Below are 26277 nucleotides of genomic sequence, written 5' to 3' on the forward strand. Positions count from 1 at the left end.
GGACAACAAATGGAGAGATGTCCTGTGTGCCAGGGCCAACCTGGTTCCCAGGCCTCCAGACCCCCAGTGTCCCAGAGCTCAGGGGTCACAGAGCATGGGACGGCCGTGTGGCTGCAACTGTGGTTTCTTTATTCCAAGTGTGCAAAGCTGAATGTGCAAGTGCAAACCTAAGTTAGGGAGACCTGCCTGGCCCCAGAGAGGCACCCATGCCAGGAGAGCCCAAAGCCCGTTCTGCTGAGCCTTTGGGCCTGTCCTTGAGACCAGGGGCCCCGGGATTGAGATGCTTCTTCATCTAGAAACCAGAAGACCTCGCTAAAGAAGAAGGCAGAAATGACGTGACAGGGACAGGAGGGGTTTGAGAAACTGTCCCACGGGCTCCCCCGTGGTGGTGGTGAGCAGACTCGGTCTTGCCTAACGCAAGTTCTCGGGGTGGGACTGGTGACCAAGGAAGGTAGGAGGAGCTGGATGCAAAGTGCACTGGCCTGAAAGGAAGGGTCTCCTACTGCTTTTGGGGTATGGGGGGCACCCAAAGCCACAGTGCTGCCAGGATCAGTGGTGACCGATGGTGTTACAGTCAGGGCTCTCTGCCATCAGGGCTAGAGGTCTGGCTGTGGGTGGAGCCCAGCCAGGTCATCAGGCTGAGATGGGTGATGGCTCAGCCTGGCTGGGCCCTGGCGGCTGTCTGGACCTGGGGAGTGATGTGGTAGTGACACTCTTCCAAGGGACCTAGGACCTCTGGCAGCTGTTGGGCTGAGGACAAGGACAGTTTCCATATGGGGGAGGGGTTCTGGGAAAGCCTAGGTCACTAGAAGCAATTGCTCAAGCAGGGGTGGGGAATGAATGCAGCCATAACTGTCTCGGGGAGGACCTGGGGTCACTGCCACAGGTCACCAGCCGCTGCCCCGTTGTCATTCTCATGGAACTTGTGCAGGTGATCAGCGAACCTGGGGGCACAGAAACTGTTGCTGAGACCAAGTATAAAGAAGGGGGACATTGGCGGGGGCGGGAGAGAGGGTAGGGGGTGTACCCCGCAACAAGTTGGGGCTGAGGTGCACCAGCATGAAAGTGGAGGAGCAGGGATCATATTGGGGGGTTGGCTTGGGGCTGCAGGGCTGGGGGTCCTCACTTCTTGGCGCAGGTGGCAGTGCAGTCCCTCTCCACGCTCTCGCTCCATGCCAGCTTGTAGAGCACCTGGCATGGCAGGGACACTGTGAGCTGCCTGCCCAGGGCCGGAGCCACTGCCCCCAGCATGGCGGACCCAAAGGCATCACCAGGCCTCTGCTTGGCCTCTACCCGTGCACCCGGGGAAAGCAACCTCTTCACCAGAATGGCTGGGCTGTGCCCAGCCAAGGGGAACTTCCTTGTCCCCAGGGCAGGTCAAAGCCCTTGCAAGGGGGAGCTGTGGCCCAGGCTGAGGAAATTGCTGGGTGGGGTGGGGAGCTGGGTGACACCCCTGGGTGTCCACTCACCAGGAACACCAGGCAGTGAAGGAAGAGTGTGTAGAAGAAGCTGATGGTGCGTGCCATCTTGTTGGAGAGAACCAGACGCCCCTGGGAGCAAACAAGGGTGGGTGGACTGGGGCAGGGCCCAAGGTCTAAGGAGGGGTGGTGGGGGCAGCTGACACACCCACACAACCCTGTGCCAGGCGGGGCACTCTGGCTGTAAAATGGCTGGGGAAGGGGGCCCCCTGCAGGCCTATCCCAGAGCCTGCAGCGAAGGACTGGACCAGAGGCTGTTGGGAGGGGAGGGGAGGAGAGGGGAGGGGAGGGACCTTGTTCCAGTCACTCTTGGCAGGGTGTGGGAAGGTGCTGAGTGGTCTCTGGGGCTTCTCCAGAAAGGGCTGGAGGGCAGGTGGCCAGGACAGGTCCTTCCCAGAGAAGGAAGCTCAGGCCTGCCCTGGGTGGGGACAGGGGCAGGGACTCACCATGCTGAGTGTGGCCTTGTCCCATGGGCTCAGGCTCAGGTACTTCCTCTGCCGCTCCTGCAGGGAAGGGGACAATGAAGAAAGGACCCCAAAGGGCCCCGTGCAGAGACTGCAGAGGCCAGGGCCCACCCAGTGTGACACTCAGGGCTCCCCACCCCATCTGTTGGCTGTCTCACCTGTGGGAAAGTTCTTCACTGCTGGTCACCTGACACTCGGCTCGGGGACCCCTGTGCTTGTCTGCTCATCCCCACGGTGCAGCCCGGGGCCACCTGATCCCTGCTGTGCCCTCAGCTCAACACCGACACTGGTGATCCTGGGCAGGCCCAGGGATTCCACGGCACCAGTACATCTTTAGGGCACCATCAGTCTGCCCTGTCCACCTGCCCACCACACGGGTGAATTGGAAGTGGGCAGGTGGGGTGCTAGGGCCGGGGCCTCCCCAGAGTCCAGACAGCTCTGAGCCCAGAGGGCCCTGGGGGTCACAAACCCGCTTGCTGAAGGAGGAGAAGGGGTCCAGGCGCTCCTCATACTGGGACGAGTACCGCTGCTCGGTGTCGTCACTGCTGCTGCCCTGTGCAGGGGGAGGAGGAGGAGAGAGGAGAGACTCAGCTGCCCAAGGAGCAACGGCCACCACTCAAGGGAAGGCAGGTGACAGAATCACAGGGGAGAGTTTCCTCATCTGCAACGCAAAGGCAGTGGAGAGGACGGGAAGTGGGTAGTGGCTGGTGTCACAGGGGAAAGGCCTGGGGCCAGAGTTCTTTCCCCAGGTCACAGTCACCTCACCTCTGGGCACATCTGGGAAACTAAGGCACAGATGGGCTGGAAGGTACAAGACAGCTGAGGTGGGGTCTGTTTTTGTTTTTGTTTTTGAGCTGGGAATCTCACTATGTTGCCCAGGCTGGCCTGGAACTCCTGGACACAAATGATTCTCCTGCCTCAGCCTCCTGTGTAGCCAGAATGGGGCGGGGGGCAGGCACCTGGGAGAGACCTTCACCAAACTAACCAGAGCAGCACTAGTTTGTGGAGACTGGGCGCCCTCTGGTGGCCCACAGCGTTCCGGCTCCAATGGTGGGATGCCCGACTGGTGGCTAAGGGCTGTGTTCCCTGGAGGCTTGGACCTTGAGAGTCTCAGCTCCCTCTTTACCACCCACACAGTCTCCCCTCAGTCACAGAACGGTTTCCATGCACCTGCTGGTCCCGGGGAATGTTTGGGGCTGAGGCCAGGGACAGCATGGGTCAGAGTCCCAAGATCTGGGACCTGCTGCTCCGGCTGGTGGCCTTCGGTGTGGCCCCTGCCTCTTGCGGCACCTTGCCACCTCCTGGAGGACTCTGGTGAACAGATCTCTATGGGGCTCCACTCTGAGAAGCAGAAGCAGGGAAGGGGGACCCCAGACCCAGTGCTGCCCAGCAGACCTGCCTCTGACCCTGCGACCTCTGGGGCACTGCCCGCCCCTCCCACCTGTGCCTGGGGAACCTGGGGTGGTGCTCACCCGGCTAGGGTAGCTCTGCAGGAACTTGATCTTCTCAAAGAGCTTGATGTTGTCTGCTCGCAGGCTGTCCAGCTCGCCCTGCAGGGCCTGGATGGTGTGCTGGGCCAGGCGGCTCTCCTGTGGGCAGCAGGAGGGCACATGGGCAGTGGGTAGGGCCAGGTACTGCCAACCTCTCCCTGGTACCCTCTGCCTGTCCTGTGCAGGGACCTGCTGGGCTCTGGGAAGTCTCTCTTCCCCTCCTGGGGTCCTGCCCCGGGCAGCTCTCTCACAGGCTTTCTTCATTGTTTGGTTTTGGTATTATTAGCCTGCTAACAATTATTATTTTGCAGTCCCTTGCACATGCTAGGCAAATGTTCTACCAGAGTTGCACCTCTAGCTCCCCTAACAAATTATTATTGAGACATAATTCACATAACACAAGCATCACCATCCTTTTTTTTTTTTTTCAGTACTGGGGATCCAACTCATGACCTTGCAGTTGTGAGGCAGGTGCAGCACCACTGAGCTAAATCCCTGGCCCTTTTTCTTATTTTTTTGAGACAGGGTGTTGCTCTATAGTTCAGGCTGGCCTTGAACTCACTATGTAGCCTAGGCTGGCCTCAAACTCATGGCAATCCTCCTGCTTCAACCTCCTTGATGCTGGAATTACAGGTGTGCACCACCATGCCTGGTTTCGCCATCCTTAAGTGTACAATTCAGTCAACTTTAGTATAGTCACAGTGTTTTTTTTTCCCCCAGTACTGAGGATTAAACCTGAAGTCTTGTGGAGGCTACGTAAGTACTCTACTACTTAGCTACATCCCTAGCCCTTTTAAAATCAATCAATTAATTTCTTTTTATGATATTGGGGATGGAACCCAGGGCCTTCACACTGAGCTACAACCTCTCTCTCTCCCTTGCAATTTTGAAACAGGTCTAAGTTGCTAAACTGCCCAGGATAGGCTTGAATTTACCATCCTCTTGCCTCAGCCTCCCATGTAGCTGGGATTACATGGGTGTCCTACCATGCCTGGCTAGTGTATTCAAAATCATGCTCAGTATTTAATTCCAAGACCTCACCCCAATAAGAAGCCCCAAACCTGTCAGCAGTCACTCCCCATTCCCTCCTCCCTCTCCCCAGGGAAACAACTCATCTACTTCCTGTCGCTAGGCTTTGCCTGCTCCAGACATTTTATATGAATGGAATCAGACACTACATGGTTTTAGGGTTTGCCAGTGTGAGGGAAGGGGAAACAGGATTACACTTTCAATTCATTCAGATGTCTGATGGAACGTTCCCTCAACACTATTCAAAATCTGAGCAGTATAAAAAAAGTATGTGGTAGTATCGTGGTTCCCTGAAGAATTAAACATAGAATTACCATATGATCTGGTAATTCCATTTCCGGAAATATATCCAAAAGAACTGAAGGGCGGGGATTTAGCTCAGTGGTTTCACTCCCTGCTTCTAAAGCGCAAGCTACTGAGTTCGATCCCCGGTACCAAAAAAAAAAAAAGAACTGAAAAGCAGGGTCTTGAAGGAATATTTGTGTTCACAGCAGCATTATTCACAATCTCGTAAACCTGGAAGCCACCCCAGGGGCTGACAGGTGGATGGCTAAACAAAATGTGGTGAATAGCTGGGAGTGGTGGTGTGTGGCTGGTACCCCAGCACTCTGGCAGGCCGAGGCACGAAGAGCACACGTTGGAGCCCAGCCTGGGAAACTCAGCAAGTGAGTGAGACTCTGGTTCAAAACAAGGGGCTGGGATGTAGCTCAGTGGGAAGGTCCTGGGTTCAATCCCCAGTACTGAAAAAGAAAGTGATGTTCGCCTACAAAGGACTGTTATTCAGCCTCTAAAAGGAAAAACCTCTGACACTGTTACAACCTGGACGAACCCGGGGGCACAACACTAAGTGAAATGAGCCAGTTACCAAAGGACACATCCTGTATGACTCTAGTATCTGTCGCCCAGCAAGGTGAGTGGACAGAGACAGGAAGTAGAACAGTGGTTCCCATGGGCTAGGGAGAAGGGAAGGGGGTCACCGTTAATGCGCAGAGCTTCAGATGTGCCCTGAGGTGAAGGCTCAGGGGTTCAGTGGCAGTGATGGCTGGACAATGTGGATGGATTACCCCTGTATTGGGATGGCACATTTTGGCTTCTGTTAGCCTATTTTAGCACAATTTTGGGGGGTACCAGGAATCAAACTCAGGACCTTGTGTTTGGCAGGCAGGTGTGGCGCCACTGAGCTATATCCCTGGCCCTTTACCACAATTTTTTACAAAGGACATGGCACGAAGTCTAGATTTTTAAAGCAAAAAGTGGGATACTACAAATATTTTTTTCTCCCCTGGCAGGCCTTCTAGTAAGGGCTGCACAGTATTCCACAGCATGGTGTCCCCAGTCTCCAAAGGCCAGCAGGGGTGTTCCCAGTTCACCGCTTGCACAGGCAGCCCCGATGGGGAGCCTCATGGCCCCCTCACATGGAGCTGCTTCTCCAGAGCTTGGGTTCCACCCACCCTGGTCATGGTGTGGGCCTGGCCTGTGATCTGCCTGGCTCTGCTCCCACTAAGAGCCAGGCAGGGGCAGGTCCCCAGATCATCCCTGTGTGGTGGGCGGAGTCTGCAGAGCCCTCAAGACCAGGACAGTGTGACTCCCAGGTGCTCCTCTGATCTCACTCGGGTGCTCTGCACTCTGCACATGTCCACGCCTCCTCAGGGACAGCCTGACCTTGACCGATGCACCTCGTGTGTCTGCTTCTTTCATGCCTTCTGGGTCCCTCCTTTTTGGGGACCACACCTCTTGCCTGCTGTCTAGGTGTCACCATGCCCTGTCTGGGGATGCATGCCCAGGACCTGCAGCAGCATGCAGCTCTGGGCTGTGGGCTCCCTGGGCATCTGGGAGGGCAGCCCCTTCCTTATGCCCCCTCTGGAAGGCTCTGGCTGGGGACCTGGCAGCAGTGCGCTCTTGGGGCTCCTTGCTCCTGACCTGTGCAGCTCCTGGCTGTCCCTGTGTGTGGTTCATCTACCCCCTGGCTGGCCTTCTGTCCTGCCCTGGTCACCTGAGTGACCTGGCTTACCTTCCACTCTCAAAGTGCCACTCCCCTGCATACAGCCTTCATGAGTGCCCCAGCCTGCAGGAGGGCTCCACCTGCAACTCTATCTTGGGTCCTGTGCCTTCTCCTTGTAACCTGTAACCTGTGACCAGCCCTGTGTCTCTAAGCACTTGCTTCTTTCAAGGCCCAGCATGGCACAGCCTCCTCCAGGAAGCCTTCCCTGACTGCACAGAATAAATCCAATCCCACAGTGGTTTAAATTTAAACCACTTAGATTGTAATAATTTTCTCCCCCAAACCTGTGTCTTCCCCTTCTGTTTCCTCAGGTCTGAGGCACGTAGGGGAAAGAGGGATAGAGGGACATCACTCACGGCCTCTAGCTCCTGGTTCCGGGCACGGAAGCGCTCCCGCTGACTGGAGATGATGGAGAGCAGCGAATCGACCTGGCCCTCAGGGAGGGAGCCACTGGCTGGTGCCACAGGTCCTAGGAGGTATCAAAGGGTGGCTTGGGATGACAGCGGGAGGCAGAGCCCCAAGGGGAGCATTAGGCAACATGGCCCAGCTTTTAGGGATTTCTGGCCCAGGCCGTGGGGCAGAAGCCACAGCCTGCCTGGTGCTGAGCAGGTTGGTGAAGCGGAAGGGGCAGGCGGGGAGGGCTGAGAGCTCAGAACAAGGCCCGGGGTGCCCCAGAGCTCTGTTCCCCATTGCTCTGTGCATGGACGTGAGGACCCTGAACCCATGAGGCTCCAAAGGCTTTGGCCCTTGGTGAAGCAAAAGGACCCTGAGGGAATTGGGGAGGCTACTCTTGAATCCTGGCCCAGCAGCCTTGGGATCCAGGCTCAGGACCCACAGAGACTGCCTCCTCTCCAATGCCATGCAACTCTGGATGAGTTTCAGGGGGTCGTTGGGGTGGCCCGGTGCATTTAAGGTTGCTGCTGTGCTGCTGGGGTAGGGCCCTGCCCTCCTTTGAGGGAGGGGCGTGTTCTTCGGGATCCGGTCCCCGGTCCCCCGCTCCCCAGCTCCCCACTCCCTGGGTGGGGGTGGCTGGCCCTGCTCACCATAGAACAGTGCCGTGGCCTCCTTGATGGGCTCCGGGATCTTCTCAGCAGCACCCTGCAGGTGAGAGGAGGAGGGGCAGTGCCACCACACGGTGGCCACCAAGTCACCTTTCAGGGCGGACAGGGAGCAGGTGGTGAGCCTGGGTGTAGGAGGAGCCCGGGCCAGGGCTGCCAAAGCAGAGAAGTCTGGGCCTGAGTGACGGTGGAGGTGAGGCTGGCAGCACCTCTCACTGGCCTGGGCCTCTCCGGTCTTGGAGCTTCCCCTTGAGATCCAGGGTGTAATCCTGGGTGTGTTCTGCCCAGGGCCCCGGGGCAGGTGACACACTCGAGTATGGGCACAGGGCACATTGTGCCAGCCCGAGGGAGCCTTGGGGTATGGCGTCCCCAGCTGGGAGAGGGCGATTGCATGGGGTGAGCAGGGGAAGCAGAGGATGGGGGGGCAGCCTTGCTGGGCTTGGGGAGGGCCTGGCTGCCCCCCGGTGCCTGGGAAGTGGCAGCTGATCTGGGAGGCTCGAGGATGGGGTGGAGGGGAGGGAGCAGCAGGCCTCACCTCAGCGTCCGGCCGCTGGATGGACTGGATGGTGCTGAGGTCCTGCTCCAGGCGGGCAATCAGCTCCCTCTGCTCAGCAGTAATGGCCATGGCCTCGGTGACATGGACCTGCAGCTCCGCACAGCGCCCTGCGGCCAGAGGGAGAGGCAGCTGTCAGAGGAGCCTGGGGGGGGACCCTTGGCGTGCTCCAGCCCCATCCCGAGCAGGGGTGCTGTTAAAAGGCCTAAAAGGCCACTGAGGTCTGTGCAGTAGGGTCTCTGGGGGCGAGCACCCTCTGCTCCTGAAATCCCCAGGGAGGGGAAGGAGCCCAGGTTAGGGATTTAGGAGAAACAGGAGCTGTTTCCTCTGCCAGGACTGTCTGCGTTACTCTGAGGGCCCCTTCCTCCCTGGGCTTATGCTCTGAGATAAAGATCAGGGGTCTCTGGGGGTGGCAGGGGAGGTGCAGTGCAGGTGTGGAGGGAGGGGATCCCCATCTGGAATAGGCACTAGATGCAGTGGCAGAGATGATGGCCCCCGGGGTCCCCTGACCTACAGCCCTGTCCCTCTCTCCCCTGCCCAGGAGCCAAATCCAGGCTAACTGTCCGGACTTTCTTGTCCTGCAGCAGGGTGGGCTCTTGGGGCTGTCAGTAGCCACAGGCAGGGAGAACTCAGCTGCCTGGTGGCCAGGCAGGGGGTCTGGCTCCACTTCCGCTGACTGCGTAACTCTGGGCTGCTGGGCCAGCCTCTCTGATCCTCCTTTGTAAAACGGTGACAACAGCCCTTAGTGAGGGTGAGCTGTCAGGGTCATTGAGAACGACCGATAGATACCCAGACTCAGGACTTGGTCTTTTGGGGAGGGCTTTATGGCCACTAGGGGGCATTGTGGCCTCAGAAATGGCCAAAGGCTCCAGGCTATGCGCGATGCTGTGAAATGGCCTAGGTGTCACCTCACTGGACACTGTGCAGACCTGCTGTCCTGATGGCACAGTGCATGGCCCAGGGACGACTCAGCCTCACTGCTACATCTCCTGGTGGCCACTGTACGCCATGCACTTCCCTCCCACACCTCCTAACTGGCATCAGTGGTGAGAGATGGTCCCTGTGCTACCGGTGAAGAACTGGGGTGTCCCATGTGGGACTAGACCCAAGGGTATCCCCTGCCCCCAGTCTTTACACACAGACTCTCACTGCTCAGGCCCCACATGGGCTTCTTGTCTTTGTACCAGGCCAGACTGGGTCACCGAGGGAGGCCGTTGGTGGCAGAGGTGGGTCTGGGCCTAGTGACTCACAGGGCTTTAGTAGCCCCTGATGGGGAAAGGTCCAGAGAGAGCACAACAAATGACCCACTGGCCTGGACGCCCTGCTGTCCTGGGCCTGCTCAGGAGGGCAGGTGGACAGGAGTCATGGTGAGCTGTGGGGAGTGGGAATAAGCAGAGAGCTAACGGGACCTTGGGTAGCATTAATGGAGGTGAAGGAAGGGCCTGGGCTGAGGGAGGGGTTAGTCAGTTCCTGGCACCAGGTGTCTGCAGGAGCAGGTACAAGCAGGGATGATCTTGTGAGTGGGGAGACAGCCCTGGATGAGGCTCTGATGAAGAGGATGGAGGGACGGGGCTGGATATGGGGAGCCCACGGGGGATGACTGCCACCCCTGCAGAGGGAAGGCTTGTGTGTGCAGTCAGCCTGCTTCTCACACCTGCCAGCCTGTGGCGGCCCAGCTTGGCCTCCTAGGGAGCATCCAGGCCTGCCATGGACAGAGGCACAGTCCCTACCCATGTACACAGGTGACGCTCTGCACATGTGTAGGGGCTGGAGAGCAGTGCCTCGGTCCTAGGCGGCCCCACCCATCTTGGTGATGGCCTGTAGGGCTTGTGGCAGTCAGTGCTCCCAGACACTGGGGCACAGTGCAGGGCTGTGTTTGGGGAGCCGTCCCTGAAGAGGGGGCTCTATGGAATGCTGAGTGCTGGCTGGTGTGCGGGTGTAGAAGTAGGAGTGACTAGCTGGGTGTTGTGGTGCACACCTGTAATCCCAGCACTCTGGAGGTAGGAGGTAGGAGGATTGCAAGTTGAGCCTGGCCTGGGCAACTTAATGATTTATTTAGACCCTGTCTCAAAATAAAAAGTTGAGAAAGGGCTGGGGATGTAGCTCATGGTGAAGGCCCTGGGTTCAATCCTGCTCACTAGGACCTGCACACTGTCCCAGAGCCCAGTGAGCCAGTCCGTGCCTGGAATCCGTCACCCTGAACTGGGAAAGGCCTCAGATACAGACCCTATTGCAGAAGTTGTGGGCTCTCCCTGCCTTCTCTGCTGCAGGATGGGCTGTGGTCATGCCTCTGGGGGGCTGAGTGCTATCAAAGGAGGGTCCTGAACTTCAGACTTCCAGAACTGGGCTGAATTCCGGGCCTGAGCTCTAAGAAGTTCATGAGCTTGCGGCTAACCCATTGGATCTGGGAAGCGCAGCCCAGGGGAGTGGAGAAAGTCAGAGGGACCCCATTATGGTGCAGAAGACAGGACAGGAGGTACAAAGTGGGCAAGCAGGGGCAGCAGCTGGGTTGGGCTCTGAACAAAGTGTCAGTGAGAGTCTGTGTGGGAAAGGCTGGGGGTGGGGGATACCCTTGGGTCCAGTCCCACATGGGGACACCCCAGTTCTTCACAGCGGGGTGGGGGGCATGTGTGGCGGAGACATGGACTTGGGGCCTGAGGCTGGAGAAGGAGGCTGGAGAGACCCAAGCCCAGGGGTGGCTGCGGTCCCAGCAGCAGACAAGAAGCCCAAAGTGTTACAGTGATGGCAGCTGGAAGCTCATAGAGTGATCCCGGGAAGAGGTGGCCGGGAGAGGGGGAGTCAGGAGTTAGTATAGTCAGACCCTGAGGGCAACAGGGACTGGGGTGAGTGTTGAGGGCTCAGGGGTGTCTGGCTGAAGCAGGCGGCTGCCAGAGTGGCCAGAGGGTGGGGAGAGCGGTGCAGCAGCAGTCTTGGGTGCTGGGTGCCCCTCTGACAGGCAGTGGGTGGAACCTGGTGGTGGTGATGGATCTGTATGAAAACACGGTTTTGTTTTTTTTTTCTTTTGAGGCAGTGGGCAATCAAACCCATGGAGCTCTACCACTGAGCTACATCCCAGCCCCCTTTTTATTTTTTATTTTGAGACAGGGTTTCATTAAGTTGCCCAGGTTGGGGTGGAACTTGCAGTTCTCTCGCCTTAGCCTCTCAGAGTGCTAGGACCACAGGTGGGCACCACCACGCGCAGCCAAGAGGCAGGGTCTTGAGAAGCATGAAGCATGGGGATGGAGTGGGGACAGCCTGCCACTAGGAGAGGAAGACAGGGCTGGCCCCGCCTCTGACAGGTGAGGGAGTCCCTTTCCACTGTGGAGGTTTATGGGACCCCATCCTTCTGGGAGACTCTGGAAAGGCTTCCTAGAGGGCGCACTGCACGGAGAGGAGAAAGAAATCAGAGCAACACCAAGGTCAAGGCCTATGGCAGCTGGACCCCACCACTTCAAGTCAAGGCACAAGGCTGACAGGGGATGAAAGTCAGGTGGCAAGGCCCGGAGGGCTGTGCCCCTGGCTTTCCTGAAGGAGGGGACCCTGTTATATTAAATCAGCCAGCTGCAGGCTGGGCAGGGGTGGTGGACCTGACTGACGCCCACGGTGACTGGAGATGCCTGTCATCTCTCCCCTTGGGGGCCTGCTGCGCCCCTTTGCAAGGTGTCCCCAGCCGATCTCCCCTCTCCTGCGGCAGCAGCTCTGGCTCCTCCTTGGCCCTGGCATACAAGCATGGTGTTCATGCTTGCTGGCCTGGCCACCTGGACGACTTCTACAAGCCAGTGCTGCCCCACTGTGTATCTCCCGCCCACACCTAGCCTTGTCCTCTTCTTCCCCTTCCTGCCTACCTGGCATCTCAACCTTAGTGCATCTGACCTGAAGCCTGAAGCCCTCCTGCCCGAGCCAGTCTCCTTCCGAGAAACCTGCTGTCCTGAGGCCCTGGCCAGGCTATCGCCAGTGGCTTGGACCCAAGCCCGGAGTTATCCGCAGTTCTCTGTCACTTCTTATGTCAAACCTGCCCTAAGTCCTACTTTTGGCTCCACCTTCCAAACAGATCCAAAAATCCAGTCCCTTTTCACCACGGCCACCACCTGGTCCCCATCACAGCCACCTCTCATCTCAGATATGGCAACAGATTCACAGTGGCCTCCCTTCTACCCACAGAGTCTAGTCCCGCAGCAGCAGGCAGAGAGAGGCTTGGACAAAGTGTGGCCGGATGCCCTCAGCTAAGCCCTCCAACAGCTCCATTGCACAGGGAAAAAGCCAAAGCCCTGCAGGGTGACAGGGCCACACATGCTCTGCCTTTCCCTCATCTCTTTGACCTGCTGCCACCCTCTCTTCCCCTTGGTCACTGCTGCAGCCACACTGGCTTCCAGACACGCTCACACGACAGGACCTTTGCATTGCTGGGAAGTGCCTTCCCTTGGCATCTGTGCAGCCCATCCCCTTACCTCTGCTGAGACTGTCCTGATGCTAGGTTCTTAGGGGGCTGACCCTGACTCCGATTTGAAGTTTTACGCTTCACCTGCTCTTCCTGGTCTCCTTGCCTTATTTTTCTCCCATAACATGGATCACCTTCTAAGCTACCTGAGCCTCACTTATTTATTGCATCTTCTGTCTATTCCCTCCCACTGGCAGGTAAGCTCCCGGTTTGTCCCTGCAGCATGGGGGGCAGTGACACAGGGTGGGGTGGATTCTACCCAGCAGGGCACATCTGTTTCCTCCAGCTGGAACACACAGGGATTCCCAGGACTTCAGGGTCCCTGGAGTGGGGGCAGAGCTGGCCGGGCAAAGGCACCCAGAGCCTGGCAGGGCCAGCTGGTCCTCTAGGCACACTACCACCTAGTAAGTACTTAGGCTGCACTTGGTCCTGTACAGATCAGACCTCAGATCTGCCAGAGCCACAGCCCAAGGTGACCCTGTGCCCATGCCAATGAGTGCACACCTCCCCAGCTGGTCCCCTACCCCCAAGGCTGGTTGTGGATGCCACAGGTAGGGAACAACTTCACCCAGCTTGCTGCCCTCCAGATACAACTTTGTTCTTTTCTTTTCTTTTTTTCCCCAGGTACTGGGGATTGAACTGAGGGCCTTCATACTGAGCTACATCCCTAGGTCTTTTTATTTTTTTTAATTTTGAGACAGGATCTCACTAGTTGCTAAGTTGCCCAGGCTCAGTTTAAACTTGATCCTCCTGCCTCAGCCTCCCAGAGTGCTGGAATAATGAGTGTGCACTACCACATCCGGTTCCAGCTGTGTTCTTACCAGCCACACAGTGGAGTCAGTGTGAGGACGTCTCACCCCTCTTCCCCACCACATTGCCTGTTCCCAGCATGCAGTTCTGTGGAGGATCGTGCTACTCAAACTGAGCGCCCACATCAGGCCTGGCGGCACTGGTTCTCTGGGTATCCCGAGGAGTGCCCAGTTTAGAGCAGGATAGATTGGAGAAGGATCCAGGGACTCTTCCTGTACAGGCACAAAGGAGAAAAAACCCTCACCTGAGGGAACTGCTCTTGCAACCAGAAGACAATGAAAGGACATTTGTCAACAACTGACCAACAAGCACTGAGACGCCGCCGAGCAGTTTCTAGGTGTGTCATTCAGTTCCCCTAGCAGCCCGAAGACCTTAGTTTAGTTTTCCTTTACACAATGGTAGGGATTTAAACCTAGGGCCTCGAGCCCTCGCCCACTGAGTCACATCGCAGCGCTGGCTTGGCATTCGTACAGTGCCTGTTACAGAGATGGAGATGGGAACGCCAGGAAGTCAGATCCATCCACTCTTTCGGAAAAGAGTCCTGAGTGTCAACTGAGACTTGCCCAAGGTTGCCAGCTGGTAAGAGACCACTGAGGTTCCACAGTGCACCTTGTGACCACAGGGATGGGGTCTTCAAACCTCATTCTCTGTGGCACCCTCCGCTGCCCCCAAGAGACCAGCTCTGCTATGACCTGTCTGTACAGTTTTTGTTTTTCTAGTACTAGGGACTGAACCCAGGGCTTGCACACTGAGTTACATCCCCAGCCCTTTTAAATTATGAAAAAATTTTTATGACAGGATCTCACTAGGTTGCTAAGTTGCCCAGACTGTGCTTGAACTTGTGATCCTTCTGCCTCAGCCTCCCAGAGTGCTGGGGTTACAGGTGTGAGCCATTGTGCCCAGTGTCCACAATTTTACGGGGGATACAAGGTCCTTCTAGTTGACATTCTGAGAGTTTGAGCTATATGGAAAAGGCAGGAATTCAGCAATGCCTGCCCAAGGCCACCGCAGGCTGTGTCTCCCAGTCTGTTACAGCAAACTACTCCATGCTAGGTAGTCAGACTGGAATGAACAGCTTGCAGGCTGGGTCCCCGCCAATGTCCTAATGGTTTCCAGAACCTTCCAAGCTCCCAGGGTGGCCAGCAAGCCGAGGTCCTGGGCTCTGCCACCTTGGTGGAACCAGTGGCAAATGGAAATGGGGACCAGCAGGCTGCATGTGCTCCAAGCCGAGGTGCTAGGACCGTGGAGAAGGAGCCACAGCCTGAGGCGGCCATTGGAGGTCCTGGTGAGCCCAAGCAGGCAGGATTCTTGCAGACAGCTCCTGGGCTCCAGTGTGCCACACTGTCACACAGCCACCTGCTTATCTGCAATTGTGTCTCCTTGGAGCACCAAAGAAACTTCACAGCTTCCTTCAGGCCCACTTAACTGGGGGAAAGCAGAAAGGCCCAGGCTAAGTCGTTGAGCAATTGGCCTGGAGTAGGGCGCCCTCCAGTGGTAGCCACGGGGTGAACTCTGTTTCTTTTCTCTGCCAGCTGATTTCCAGCTAGTTTCTTCCATGGGAGGGGCTGGCATTGGGAGGCAGCACTAGCAATACCTACATCCCTGAGTGGCTGCCTCCATCTCATCCGGTGACTCTGAATTGGGTTCATTTGGAGAGTGCTCACAATTATGTATCACACAGGAGCTTCATATTCTTTTTTTTGGTACTGGGGATCAAATTCGGGACCTTGCAGGCGTCGGCACCACTGAGCTAAATCCCCAGCCCCCGGGGAGCTTCATATTCTAAAAATCTGCAAGTTAACATGCAACCACGTAACCCACCACATAGCTGCACACCACGTGGATGGCGATTCTTTCCTCACCCAGTAAATCACAACACAAGAACTATCCCGAGTCACACGCGTGTGCCACAGCTTTACTCTGCAGGGCTTTGGCACCTCTCACTCCCAGCACTAGTCAGAAAGAAGGCCTGTCTCAGAAGCCTCATCATTGCAGAAACCCACAGCCACCCTCCCTCCCTCTTCCTGCTCAGTTGTCTATGTCAGTTGGCCCCCCCTGGCTTGACTTTCTTCACATCAGCAAGGGACAAACTGAGACACCCCAATGCAGGTGAGGCTGGGCCACTGACCAGGTAGGTGCAAGAGGTTTTTTACTGGTCCCACAAGCCCCAATTTTTGGGCTGCTACCATCATCCCAGTACTACAGTCAGTAACGTGGGCCACCATTCCTGGTCCTCACAACATGCCAAAGAACAGGTAATAGTGTCTCAAAATTTGACAGACAAGGAAGCAGATGCCAGCAAGGGGCAGTGTACAAGTTCAAGGGCACTCGGCCAGTCAGGGTGGCAACAGCAGGCAGGAAGGCAGGCCCTTAGGGAGTGCTTCCGAGGATAGAGACCCTAGGACAGGCCAGCCAGTGCCCATGCCCCACACCCCATGTTTCTGCCAATGCCTGCCCAGAAGCCACGAGACAGAGGACAAACCGGAAGGTGTGGGAGGACAGACATTCTTGAGGTGCCCTTGGGACCCAAATGAAAGTGTTTGCTGCTTTTCCTCAGGTCAGAGCACTTCAAATAAAAACAACCCACACATTGTTGTGTTTGTATAAAAGATATTTACTTCAATTATCACACCTAGGGTGCTAGTGAATAATAATAATACATGGTGTGAGTTTCAGTGATATTGCTTCTCCATATCATATAGGGACCGTTGTACAGTGCTGAGAACAAACATCGTATGGCTAACCAAAGACAAAAGGGACGACGCTGAGGGGCTGACGGGTGCCTCCCCCACCCCGACGCCAGCCAGATCAACTTTGACTCTGAATGCGGAAAACAAGTAGCAAGAACTAAAATGTTATCAGAGATGAGTCACAGCAACAGAGGCTTCTCAAAGCTATTTGTACAAAAATGACGCCTTTTTTTTCCTCTCTCTTCTTTTTTGGTCAATTGGGTCTTTGTGAGGATTAAGGGAAAAAAAATCTGTGATTGTATTAACAAACGAGCTCTAGAAAACATCTAAGACTTAGTGCGTTACAGAAAATATAAAATACTGCTAAAGTGTAAGACACCACAAAGCACTGGGAACTGAGCTCATGAAGGGCCGTCTGCGGAGGTCACCACTCGTGAAGCAGTCTTGTGCTGTGTTAGTAGTCTGGACAGGAGCATGGCGCTACCCGCTCTCACCGCAAGTAGTTATTGCACAAATGCAAAGAGCTAGGTCTCTTACTCCACGGGAAGGGACGTGGGGGAAACCATCTTGTCTTCTTCCCCGCTTTTACTTTATAACAAGCTATTCTCAAATGCTTTAAGAATTTTGAATGAATTCTCACGTCTCCAAAATGCACAGCATTTTCTGAAGGGTCGTGGAGGGTGGGGACACGAGATGCCCGTTAACAGGCAGGAAACGGGTGGGGAGAGAGGGAGGGAGAGAGAAAGAGAAATGCATAGACTAATTAGAAAAAAATGAAAACCCTTTGGGGAGATGGGGCAATCACTTTGTTGGAGGGCTTTCTCTCCCAGAGACAGGAACAAAACCGGGACCCCAAAGACTTCAGAGGTGACAAGTCACAGCAGGGAGGAAATGCTCTGCCAAGTGGGTCTGGGGTGGGTGGCACTTTGGGGGCAGAGGCAGTCCAGCCTGCCTTGGTGTGGGCAGTGGCCCCCCATGCCTGGGGTGTCTTGATGGCTGTGCTTCTAACCACAAAAAGTTCTTTCTCCACATCCAGGCTTCCTCTGGGCTTCCCCACACTGGAGGGAAAGGGGCTCCTGCCCATGGCTTCCCAGGCTGAGCTCTCCAGCCACTGCCGGTGCTAAGAAACACCTGTTACTTCACAGGATGCTTTTGATCAACTTTGTGTGCCAGGACAAGGACAACAGAAACCAACTAAAATACAGTAACCCGTGTGGGCCTTGCAAGGAACCGCTCTCCTGCTCAGAAGGGATGGTCTCGGCTGGGCCACTGTACTGTCTCTGACCAGGGCTCGCTGAACCTTCATGAACCCAGAAGTCTTAACAGAGGCTCTAGGAGGCTTTGGGGAACTGAACTTGGCTTTCCTAAGTTTCCTCGAGAGCGATCTGCCCCTCGGCACTTCCTGACTGTGGTAGATTTTCATTCACCAACTTTCATTTAAACAGTTAAAACCACCAGTTTTTGAGTGGCTACTTGGGAGACAGGTGTCTGACTGCTGGAGAACCCCTCCCTCAAGCAAAACCCCAGACTCTTAGTTTCTCTGGGGAGGGGGGAGCAGAACACAGTAACCACTGGAGTGACAGCAAAAAGCATTCATGAGAACACGAAACAACACACTCCTGATATGTACTTAAATGATTAACCTAATAATAAATAGAAGAGGATAGACAGATATACATTTTTTTCTTTGTCAAGGAAACATCCTTTTATAACCATCCTCATGCACACTGGCGGGTCAGTAGCAGTCAGTCTGTCTCAACAAGACAAGGTTAAGTGCTGGAAAGGATGGCTGGGGTCTCAGACACTCGGGAAAGCTCTCAGCTGCTGAATTACAGGCACCCCTACCCTACTGCACCCAGGTTGGTAGATCTGGCTGGAGCCCATTGGCCCTGCACGCTCAGCTCAGCAGGGGTAGCTGAGTCACTGCAGGGGCTGGCAGCCTGATTCCCCTTCGGTTCATGAACACACAGAGCTACAGTGAACATAACTCAGCCACAACCTGAATCATTCTGGTCTAAAGCTTACTTTGAGTTCATTTGGTGTGCAATGCGCCATCTTTCAAAAATGAACAAACATTATTTCTATTGCACAAAACTTTTACACGTAGTCATCTATTTAAGTGCTTTCTGTTTAAAGCAAACTACAACAACAAAAAACTCCCACAAAAGACAACAAAAGAAATAAGGGAGGAGGAAAAGGAATTATAAAACAAAAACAGTCCCTTGCCACCTCAATGTGTCTTGCTGTGTGGTGTATTGTTTTGCTAACGGAAGTCCCAATGCTTCCATACACTGTGCTTCTGATTATTTTCCATAGGGATAGAGCCGTGACATTGGGATTTAAGGCACCTTTCCTTTCTGATCACAGAAAGCTTGATACATAGCATATAGCATATTTTGTGGTAGAAATTAAAGCCCAAACACTACAAAAATTACAGTAACATAGACTATATACTCCTTAACATTATGAGGAAATGAAAATGATCCATTAAACTGAAGACAATTAAAAAGTCAAATAACAGGGGAGGGGAAGTGCACATTTATGCATAGCCTAATGTCTTTCTCTTACTAGCTTTTCTTCGAGATTCTTTGCCTACAATGCCGAACTTTTAAAGTTAGCATTTTGGAGGAGACCAGGCGCTTTGGAAATGTCTTGTTAAAGCTAAATGTCACTTCATCCAAAAATGAAAATTCGAGATGCCACTGATGGTGTGGACATGGGATCTTTGGAGGGGAGGTAGCAGAGGAAGGTCAGTGGGTGGAGCGTGGTAAAGGGGGGCAGGTCCTGGGAGTTGGGAGGAAATAGCTTTTCCTTTTATTTCCCTGATTAGGCATGTAGGCCACCAAGGTTTTTGGGCCCATGCCTCATTTTAGGATGGTTTGCTGCTCCCTCTTCTTCTTGCATCATGATTTAGCCCCCAAGTCTTGGCCCTTATCTTTCAGCCCATCTCAAAGAAATTATAGGCTGGATCTTTTTGGAATTTTATTTGGAAACCTGTTTTCCCTTTTTTCCTGGTAGTTTTCATTTATAAAAAAGGCAAAACCGATGGGAATGAAAATGACATTGTCAAACTGGACCATTCTATTAGCATGCAAATGTGCTGGCCCAGACTGTCCCAAGGCCCACTGGGGATGCAGCTAAGCGATGTTAGAATTCTGGGCCCCCATCTAGCCAGCTAGGACAGGAACCTTGTCCTGGTGGTCACTGGACTTCCTTAACGTCAAGGCCCCAGTGAAACCACAGCAGGAGCACCACAGGGATTTCCAAATGTGAGGTTCTTTTGGTAGGTGCCCAGGCACATGAGGACACAAATCCTCAGCATGGTCCTACTTCCCATCACAACAGTCTGGCTACCAGTGGGTGGACCCACCTCCAACCAGCAGCCCTAGGGAGTGGTTGTCTTTGACACTGAACAGAAACTAGAAAGTTCTTTTGGGAAGAAAAGAAGACCTGGCAGGCAGGCTGGAGAAAGTCCTATGTCCTCTCCTGTCCTTAAGATACCTGATGTTTGCAAAAGAGAGCTCACAGGCAAAAGTCATGACCCCAGCGCCAGAAACATGAGATGTGGACAGCTACGGAGTTCCTGGGGAAGCATGATCATGTGGCTGTCTGGGGCAGCCCAGGGCAATGGGGATGGCTGAGATGGATCTCAACAGCCGGACAGGAATGCACAGGACACAAAGGCAGAGCAAAGACAAGGTCTTCTGAGGCCTGAGATCACCCCTGCCTGCAAAGAAAACAGCTGCAGGAACCTCAGAAACAGGTGAATGCCAAGAGGAGAAGCCATATGCCTTGCAGTGCCCAGCCATCCAGCCATGCAGTGCTCACTAAAGAGGCAAAAATCCTGCCCATCAGGCTGAGATGCTCAGGTCTGCCATGCTTCAAGTTCTTTCACTGCCCAGCCCACTTGGTCTTGAGGGGGTGACATCAAGTGGAGACCACAGGTTAGTGAGAGAGAAGGGGACAAATGAGGAGTGTGAAGATGAGGGGGGAAATCCAGGAAGGGACAGGGCCATCCCAGCAGTGAGAGTATTTCCAGCCTAAAGTACTGAGGTTAAGAGCCCACCACGCTCACTATGCACCCCTGGCCTCTGTGTTGATCTTTCTCCTATGCAGCTGGGTTTGGGAAGGCTGGCCTTGGAATGACTATAGGCAAATGCTTGTTTCTGTAGGTGCCTGTCATAATGCATTTAAGGCAAAAGCTCAAGTTGTAGTCAGTGACCAAATCCATTTCACTTTATGCTTATCCCAGAAGGACATGTGTAGATTCCCCTGGCTCCTCTGCTATTTTCCAGGGAGATTTATTTTTCTGGAAGCAGAGGAACAAAAGCCATTGCATAGAATGTCCAGAGCTCATTGATCACGTCAGCATGAAAGGACAGGAGTTCCAGAGGAACATAGGCACCCAGTCCAGCTGTAGCAGGGAAGGCACCTGCCCATGGCTGAGCTTGCTGGTGATTTCAGTTCCCATGTGAGGGCAGGCCCATGACATGGTCCAGAGCTTTTCCTCCAGGTCACGTACAACCTGCCCCTTGCTTGGTTTGTTCATGAGGAACACCACAACCTTGGCCCTGGCCAGGAGGCACATGGGGCATGAGCATGAGCTATGTGGATCTACAGAGTGCTGGGGGTCAGGAAAGGTCTCTTCTGGCCATGGGAAGAACACAGGAAAACACTAATTCCTAAATTAGCAATGTGCCTGGACCACCAACCAGAGCCAATCATCCACATCAAAAAGGTTTTTACACAGGGAGAAAACACAGACACCGACAGGAAGGAAGCCAGGCAGGCAGGCGTTTGTGCTTCAGAGGCACAAGGAGCTGTCCTGGGGAGGTTGAGAGCTGCCATCTTTTGTCTTGATTGCTTTCCCAGAGCAGCATGCTTGGCAGTAGTCCTGTGAGCCATGATCTTGGGATTTCTTGGAGATTTCTTCTAAGCCTGCATCCCAGGGCACCTGCCCCAGGATGGGACCAGACGCCACTTCATGTCACACTGTTCCTTAGGTAGGCTGGTTAGAATAACCGAGTTAAGTGGCTGTACAACCCTTCCTAAAGAAGATAAGTCTGGTAGAACAAAATCAGATATCCTGATTGATCCAAAAGTTTCAGAGAGGAGGTTACCCGGAAGCCAGGCTGGGCTGGAAGTGAGGAGACGGGGTCTAGGACAGAACCCACACATCTCAGATATCACAAGGGGATTTGGGCAGGAAGCAAGGGTCAGGCGGCCAGATGCAAACATTGATTTGATGCTGGGCCCCCACTTAGCTAAGTAATGGCAGAAACCTCCAGTTATGAATGCTGCCTCCAATTAACAAAAAAGAAGCCATTTAAAATGGTATAATGGAGCTTGTAATTAAATGTTAGTGTTTTATATGGAACCATTTCCCCTGGGGAGAGGTACAAATCAGCTTTTTAAGCTGACAGAGATTAAAGAGGAGGAAGGTTGGCTGCCTGTGGAGCTGCTATTTGGATGGCCAGCCAATGGAAGGTCACCACTCAAGAGGGGGCGCTGTTCAAGGCACTTGAATATTGCTTATCAAGATGAAAGACAAACCCTTAGACTTAAATTGAGGGGCCTGATGAGGAAGGGGCTGCTCCCCCTCCACAGATTTGTTATTTAGTGGCAGATCTTAGAAGTACTACAGTGTTAGCTTAACACAAAAGATCATACGGTTGGGATCTCAATACAAACAAATAAATAATAAAGAAAAAAATATAAAACAGATCTGTTCGCAAGCAGAATCTAACCAATTGATTGTATCGAGCACCCAGATGTAAGTCTGGCAGAAAAGACAGAATGAGGATGGAAATCAACAATGACCCAGTTCAAAAGTAAAGAAACACAAAACAAAAAATGACTCAATTGCTGGGAAGAGCCAAAGTGGCTGTGGTAGACTGTTACCATTTGGCCACGAGGACAGACAAATCTAGACTTCCCAATTTCCTCAGATTTAACACCTTGGTAAGTAACAGTCATGCCTTTGAAACAAAAACATTAGCCTAACAGTTAACTCCCTACTTCTCATTCTAATGAAAATTAGGTATTTAGAGGGTCACCACATATGATGACAAAGTTCCCTTGAGGTTTTGTGGAGATGACACCACAGTACTATCAGTGGCTCTGCCCCTCACTGTCCTGGCGTGAACTCGCTCTTCTTAGGGCACCTGCAGCCAGCCGGACATTAATCCGCTTCCCCTTAAGCTTCTCCGTGGTGGATTCTCTTCCTAACGAACCAAGACGTCAAGTTCAGAAATGATGCAACCGTCCAAAGAGGAACAAAGGGCCTGCCTCCCAGCCTCCTAGAGCCTTCTGAGAACTTCTTATTCATGAAAAAGCATTGTCTTTAGTGTAGTGACTCTTAAGTTTGTGAAAACTTGAACTAAGTGCTGCAGTTGCAGGTTAAAAGACTGTAAATGAAATACATAATTTCTAAAACATCATGCAAGAAATGTGGTTTCACATCTTACAGTCAAAGTCCTACAAGTTAAGTAATAACAAGCACACTGAGGTGTAATAGCGGGAGCATACCTTTAAAATTAGAACTCCCTCCCACCCTCCCAAATCAAAAAAGTAATATTAATTAAACTTAAGAAATAATGAATGCACCATTAAAATGTCATCCAAAGATGTTGACCTAAGACAAAGGTTTCAATGATACACAATACGGTCAAAAAGTTTTCAATCAGTAATATACAGTATGACAACTACATCTTGTAAATTATACCCAATACTGCCGGCAGTCTATCCCTCTAAAGAATATTTGCCCCTTTCATCCCTTCCTAACAATCAGATAATAAAATACAGCACCTATAAATAAGCAAAAAAAAATATATATATACCGAAATCATCTATTGTTAGTTTAAAGATATGGCAATAAAGGAGTCTAAATTAGCAAACTTGTAGAAGCCATAACTGATAAAACAGCTTATTGAAAAAGGTGGCAGTAATGCACTCTATGTGTGCACAGGTACTTAAGAAAATACACAGACGTATAAAATTGCACACACACACGCACGCACACTCTCATCCACCTCTATTCTCACGCATATACACATAGACAACAGGAGGAATCAGAGACAAGTTAGACTTCTGATTTGTACTTGGACTGCCCTAAACTGTGCATAAAATAACTTCCCAAGAGGTGAAATGAAGGGCCAATGGTCTGGTCTGGAAGTGAAGAGCGGTCAACGTTTTGGTGAGTTTGGGCCATCTCTACAGGGGTGGGAGAGGGGCCCAGACTGCCATGTCCTCTCTTCTGCAGGGAGGGAAGCTTCCCACGAGTTCAACAGGGTCATCAGTGCTTGTGGTGGGAAGGGGGAAGAGGGAGTGCATGTGCGCACAGCCCTGCCTGCCCAGGCCCAGGGAGCATCTTCCCCCAGGGGGCTCAGTCCATCAGACGCCCAGGAAGAGTGGTGTGAGGTGAGGTGCCTTCTGTGCCAAGGAAAGATGAGACGGGGGCCGCTGTGCCCCAGGACTGCCTGCTGCGACCTTGCCGGCCTACTCTTTCCTGTCTTCCAATGCTCGCACATGTGGGGACGCACGAACACAGACGGAGACACCATAAACTAAACAAAATGAACGGGTACATGCTACAGTTCTAACTTGTCTCCTAAACCTCCGAGATATGAGGTCTGATCAGCGTGCTCTGCGGTTAGAGGTTAAAAAGCAGATTATAAAATACCTAGATTCGGATCTTTTCTTTTTGTCCTGATTTGGCCTAGAATGGAGTGTATTAAACAAACCCTGGGCAGCAAAAGCCCCGGGTCAGTTAAAGCTATGGATCAATGTGCACTACATGTCAGGATTCTATTCACGTACAAGAAAACACTACATCAGCTACCACAAAAATCAGATAAGTTTCCTGATGTGACTTTTTTTTTTTTGTTAAAAAATATGTGGAGTAAATGAGTTTTTACTTTAATTCAAAGTTTCAAACGAGAAGATTCTTTTCTTGAAAATATTTAGGAATCCAAACTAGTGTGTTTAGAGTCGGTTTGACTGTGCAATCTCTTAGTGGCAACTGAACAGCTACAAAAACTTTCTTTTTTAGTTTTTTTCTGAAAAATCCCCCCTCCCCCCTTTTTCCTGGTTTAAGAAGATAATAGTGTATTATCGCTCTGAAGCCATTAGATGGCAGATAAAAAGCCCCCTTTTAATATGTGGGTTTGATTTTTTTTTAAAGCCCACACGAAAGAGGAGGGCACAAGGCAAAAGCTGTAAGAGTTATTCCAGAACCTGTGGAAATCACTTAGGGCAATAAAAAAAAAAACACTTCAGGGTACAAAAAAGCTGGACTACACATTTTCCGTTTTCTTCCTTGAAAACACGACATAGATTGGGCTTAATGCTCCTTTGTTTTCTATATGCACCTTGGCCTATGGCGATTTTGCCCTGTGGCCTGCAGGGCTAAGTGCGCAACGCAGGGGCTCCGGCCTCGGCCCACGGGGCCGACCCAGCCCGACCCGACCACACCCGACCCGGTGCTCGTGCTGGCCCGGCCCGTGCCCTCAGAACTCCCATTCGATGGGCTCCTCGCGGCTGGCGGCCTTCTCCAGGCGGTGGATGATGCTGTTCAAATTGGCCGCCTTCTTCTTGCGCACGGGGTTGTCGTGCGGGTCCCGGGTGCTCGCCGCCTCAGGCAGGCCGAAGAGGCTCTGCAGCGAGCGGGGCCTGCGCGCAGCCGCGGGTGCGGTCCCTCCCGCGCTCGTGCCTGTGCTCGTGCCCGTGCCCGCACTCGTGCCCGGCGAGGCAGGACCCCTGGTGGCGGCAGCTGAGGTAGCGGCGTCCTCCCCGGTGGCGGCGGCGGCAGCAGTGGCGGGGTTTGGCACGGGCGCCGGGAGCTCGGCGGGGCCCTCGAGGGGCGGGGGCGGTGGCGGCCCGGCCCGGCCCGCGTCCTCGGCAGCGGCGGCGTCGTCTGGGACGGGCGTCCCCGGGGTCCCCGATGGCGGTGGTGGCCTTTCTTCGCGCTCCGCTGTGCCTGGCCCTCCCTGAGACTTGGTGGCGGCTGTGGGGCCGCCCGGCTCCTCCGCGTCGGCAGTGGCGGTGACGGTGGCGCCTGGGCCCTCAGCCGCCTCCACTCCGTCGCAGCTGTCGCCCTCCGAGCTGGGTGCAGGGCGGCCGCTCCGGGCTGATGGCGAGTCGCTGGCGCCAGCCTGGCCCTGGCTTCCGGCCTGAATTTCCTCAATGAACAGTTCCCTGCGGATCCGAGACCTGTGGGCGACAGAGGCGGTACAGGCGTTAAGGCTCTCCAGTGTACGGCCAGCCTCTCCTGGTTCCCGGTGCCCATGACCACTGGCCTCGCTGGTTAGTGTTGGGATGTTAGCCACCCCTTCCTCTCCACCAAGTACAAGGTGGTATTGAAAAAATACGGTGAATGTGTAAATTTGAAAAAGAATGATTACAGTAAAAGACACCTGTAAGACCTCCCCCAACGCCCCCCCCCCCATTATCCCATCATCCTTGGCACTTTCTGAAGCAGTTCTGGAAGTTCTCTTTTATGTCTTTAGTTTTGCTGTCAAGGCTGCCTCAACATCCTGAATTGATTCAAAGTAAAAAGTAAATAGATTGTTTCTTTTTTTTGGTACCAGGGATTGAACTTGGGTCTTTGCAAATAGATTGTTTCTTTCATGGTCATTTTGACTTTGGGGAAGAGCCAGAAGTTGTACTGTGCAAGATCTTGTCAATGAAGGTGGATGAAGACATTCCATAATGCTTTTATGAGCCTGCCTTTCTCATGGTGGCCCTGGACAGCAGCATTTAACATATTTTTGATTACACCTTCTAAAGACTCTCATGAAAGAGGACTTCCAGAACTGCTTCAGAGAGTGGCAAGAAGGGCTGGGGATTTAGCTCAGTGCTTCTGGTGCCTGCCTTGCAAGCGCAAGTTCCTGAGTTTGATACCTGGTAAACAAAACAAAACAAAACAAAAAACCCAAAACAACAAGAAAGTGGCAAGAATAATGGGGCAAATGTTTCTGAGGCGAGGGCATTAATGGCTATAAAAAATTCACCACATATTTTGATTATACCACATACTTAATGAATATCACATTTCTCTATCACTGCCCCACTGTACCCCCAGCTGGACTGGGAAGGTAAGCTCACTCTTAATCTGTGTGCTTGGCCTGGTGCTTGGCATACAGTATCATACATGCTGGCTGAATTAATAAAAAGAACTGTGTGCTAATCACTGGGTCCTCACCAGGGGTTCCCCTAAGAGAACCAACTATGGGCCAGTGCCTCAGGTGGACATCTTCCACCTCCAA

At 53.3% G+C, this 26277-nt stretch overlaps 1 protein-coding gene across 21 annotated transcripts in view; it reads right to left on the reverse strand.

The window, feature by feature from the left end:
- Positions 1-106: 106 nt before the first annotated feature.
- The window catches only part of Cux1 (cut like homeobox 1), a 374970-nt gene continuing 348799 nt past the window's right edge, over positions 107-26277 (reverse strand). For 16 of the 21 annotated variants that reach the window (XM_087195781.1, XM_087195782.1, XM_087195780.1 and 13 more), the window contains one exon: positions 15913-25222. In XM_087195781.1, coding sequence (XP_087051907.1) covers positions 24520-25222 — 703 coding nt within the window. In that variant the 3' untranslated portion in view covers positions 15913-24519. Of the gene's footprint in view, positions 945-1126; positions 1192-1469; positions 1551-1924; positions 1982-2411; positions 2496-3414; positions 3532-6819; positions 6933-7506; positions 7562-8056; positions 8185-15912; positions 25223-26277 lie in introns of those variants that run through there. The other 5 variants (XM_004840130.4, XM_021254464.2, XM_004840131.4 and 2 more) reach the window with 1 other exon arrangement.

The sequence above is a fragment of the Heterocephalus glaber genome, unplaced genomic scaffold (genome assembly GCF_053883595.1).
Source record: "Heterocephalus glaber isolate CG9 unplaced genomic scaffold, H.glaber_assembly_v1.0 deba00001610, whole genome shotgun sequence".
NCBI classification, from domain to species: Eukaryota; Metazoa; Chordata; class Mammalia; order Rodentia; family Bathyergidae; genus Heterocephalus; species Heterocephalus glaber.